Genomic DNA, 3,208 nt, shown 5'->3' with positions numbered 1-3,208 from the left:
TGAGTTTGCGTCACGCGTAGACAGAGTGGCGCTCCAGATGAGGCTTTGGAGCGACTGTGGGGGACGGTGTGTGGGCCGGCGGAGGCGACTTTTGAATGCAGAAACGCCGTTTCAGGCAGAACTGAGAAACAGTGTAAACAATCACATGACTTTGTGTTTCCAGTCGTGTCTAGACAAATTAAAGACTGATGCTATTCCCACATATTTATGAGCAGCAAAGATGCACAACACGGCATTGACTGCACAGAGGTTATAACCCTTGTTCTATCCTTGGCACTTTAACATTGGGAGTTGGGTCATCCAGACCCACTAGACAGTGCTCTGAACCTTTTTTCTTCAATGATTTGTGATCTTCACTGGTGTCCATGGATTACATGAAATCTTTCCACCTTTATCCACCTTTGTCATGGTAGGGAGAACACCTCAATGGAAGGGTGGGGTCATCTAAGATAGCACAAGGGTTAAAGACATCCACGGCTAAATGTTTGGCACGTAACCCTTTCTTTTGGCCACATAGATTTAGAAGATCATAAGTGAACAGGCCCTTAATAATAATCATAACAATAATAAAATCTTTTTTAGAAGATCATCTCACTCTATGCTGCAGCTCTGTTTGCTCACAACAAAACTCCCCATTTCTACTGCTGCAACCGTTTGTAGTATTTTAGAGAGTTCTGCGCATGTCCAAAATATTTATTCTGACCGTAAGTGTGGCGCATGTAAACGTTGTTTATAATTGGATGACGTTTTTCTGAGCCCATGTACACAGTTTAGTTCTAATCAAAGACATTTTGCACCACAGTTAATGTTTTAAAAATGCATCAGAAAAGATTAATTTCTAATTTGTTTATTTTTCTTGCAGTTTTGTGTTTCCAGTTTCACAAATCAGAAGCTAGATGGAAAATTGTCTTCGTTATAGGATTCTATCTGCTTGATTGACATAATTATTTTAATCTACTTACAGTTTAAAGTGAGACATTTTCTTGAGCTTCCACAATCAGCGCTGACTTCTTAATCTGTCTGTTCTTAGAAGAAACGTTTCAGGACAAACTCTGAGAAGTTTGATAGAAGGAAGTGAAAATGCTCAAACAGGGAGGTTTCATTACTCTGACGCTGTGTGAAAGATCCTCTGTGATGTGAAAACGTTACACACAGAACAGAGGAATGCAAGGAAGAAGGATGAAAGTCAGGCTGTTCACCTCCTCATCAGCCTGAATGTGGTTTGTTCACAGAGGTAAGACTGCCAGAGTTCATGACCTTCAGACTGCCAGAGTTCATGACCTTCAGACTGTCAGAGATCAGATGTGACCTCCTCATCTGACTTATAGCTCCTATACTTGATTTGATTGAATTATTTAAAGATGATCTGCAAAGATCACACATATAGTTGGAATTGAAAAGTTTGAATTTAGATTTCATTTTTATTTATTAAAATTAAGTCTAATTCAAGTTATCTATCATCTATTTATGTTTAAAAAATGACAAATTGAGGACTTTGCATTTGAAAATATTCATACCTGCAGAAGGGAGAAAAGCTTTAGTAAAATTACCTTTAAAATATTTGTATTAATTTATTTCATGTTAATCTGAGAGCTTTTGAACAAACTTAAACTTCAAATCTTCTAAGACATCAGTTTGATTCTCACCTTCAGGTTGGAAGGATCTGCTTCTACTTTTGTCCCTAAAAAGGTCAGAAAGATGCCAGTTTTCTAAATAATCTTCTTCCATAAAAAGTGCGTTTTAAACTTTATCAGAAATAAAAAAAATTCTTTTGTTTAGTATCTGAATCTGTTCAGTTTATTCATGCAGTGATTTTATTTTCTGTCTCTGTCAAAAATGTGCAGAGTGTGAAAAGATGCTGCTCTTCCTGCTCCTGGTGTTTCTGCCCGTGGTTCCCATAGAAACAGAGGTGGTGAGGACTTTGGCCGACTGTCCCGGTTTCTTTGTTGAAGATACACCACCAGTCATCCCAAACATCTTAGAAGGGGGCAGCATCCTGAACCAGAACCGCTACAAAGTCATCTGCCAAACTTTTGAAAACAAGAGAAGATTTCTGACGCTGTATGACACAACAAACAAGATTCCAGTTTTTTCTGCGTACCGCTTCACTGGAGCAGCAGAAACAGGAAGACCAAAAGACAGAGACATTTGGAAAATCGAGCCTCAGGTATTTTTTTTTTCTTTTTTTAATAAATTCTTAAATAGGCAAACAAAATTAAAATTTGATTGATATTATTATAGAACTATTGATTTAACATTAAACCTGAAGTCTGTATTCCATTTCAAATCAAATCAACACCATCATTAACAAATTATTTTTGACTTTTTTAGCACAAAATTTAAAAAAAATCACTTTATCTCTTTTTTAGCTTGATGAGGACAAAAATATGAGAAAGGTAAGCATTCATCAAACCAGGAAGTTATAGTTTCATGCTATTGGTGTGCTTTCAGTGTGTGTGGGGGGTGGGGGGCGTGATTAGAAACTTTTTTACCTTTATTAAGTTTATTAATTTATTTGACTTAATAAATTTTAGTCTATATGTTTGAGTTGTTTGAAGAAATAATCAAAGTTTCTTTGTAAATGAGTTATCAACAACTTTAATGTCTTAACCTTTGCAGCTGGAAGATTCCAACCAGGCCCTAAACAGTGATTATGTGAATAACCAGGGCTACAATAGAGGTCATTTATATCCAAACTGTCATGCACAAGACTGGAATGATAAACTCTCAACGTTCACTCTGACGAATGTTGTCCCTCAGTCCATACCTTTCAACAGTGGTAGCTGGGCTCAGATGGAGCGATGCACCAAATGTTTCATGGAAAATAACTGCATCAATACAAACGGTAGGATTGAAGCCTTTGTGGTGGCTGGAGCAGAACCAGGTGAGACGAAACTCAACAACAAGATTAACATCCCATCCAGGATGTGGTCGGCTTTCTGCTGTTATAACAGTAGAGACGGTGTTTGGTTGTCAAAGGCATACTGGGGACACAATCAGCCCAACATGTGCGATCTGGATGAAAGGTCTTGTAAAGATATAAAGGATAGTTTTGGTATTCAGATTTTTCCTGAGAGCTTGTGTTCTTCCAAAAAGGATGTGAAGCCCCCCAAAAAACTAATATCGAGAAGAACAATTTTTTGTAGTAAAAGTCCTTGTGAATGCTTACTGGAAAACTCAACCACAACTGCACCTCCCACCACCAAAG

At 37.7% G+C, this 3,208-nt stretch overlaps 1 protein-coding gene across 1 annotated transcript in view; it reads left to right on the top strand.

The window, feature by feature from the left end:
- Positions 1-1,144: 1,144 nt before the first annotated feature.
- Positions 1,145-3,208, top strand: part of LOC101160302 (endonuclease domain-containing 1 protein-like) — a gene marked incomplete at its 3' end in the record, with an annotated part of 2,261 nt that continues 197 nt past the window's right edge. Inside the window, exons 1-4 of the mRNA XM_020701915.2 lie at positions 1,145-1,234; positions 1,845-2,167; positions 2,370-2,396; positions 2,620-3,208. The exon at positions 2,620-3,208 is cut by the window's right edge and continues 197 nt beyond it. Coding sequence (XP_020557574.1) covers positions 1,216-1,234; positions 1,845-2,167; positions 2,370-2,396; positions 2,620-3,208 — 958 coding nt within the window. The remainder of the gene's footprint in view (positions 1,235-1,844; positions 2,168-2,369; positions 2,397-2,619) is intronic.

The sequence above is a fragment of the Oryzias latipes genome, chromosome 18, assembly GCF_002234675.1.
Source record: "Oryzias latipes chromosome 18, ASM223467v1".
NCBI classification, from domain to species: Eukaryota; Metazoa; Chordata; class Actinopteri; order Beloniformes; family Adrianichthyidae; genus Oryzias; species Oryzias latipes.
Note: the sequence above shows the minus strand (reverse complement) of the source record. Positions and strands in the feature narration are given on the sequence as shown.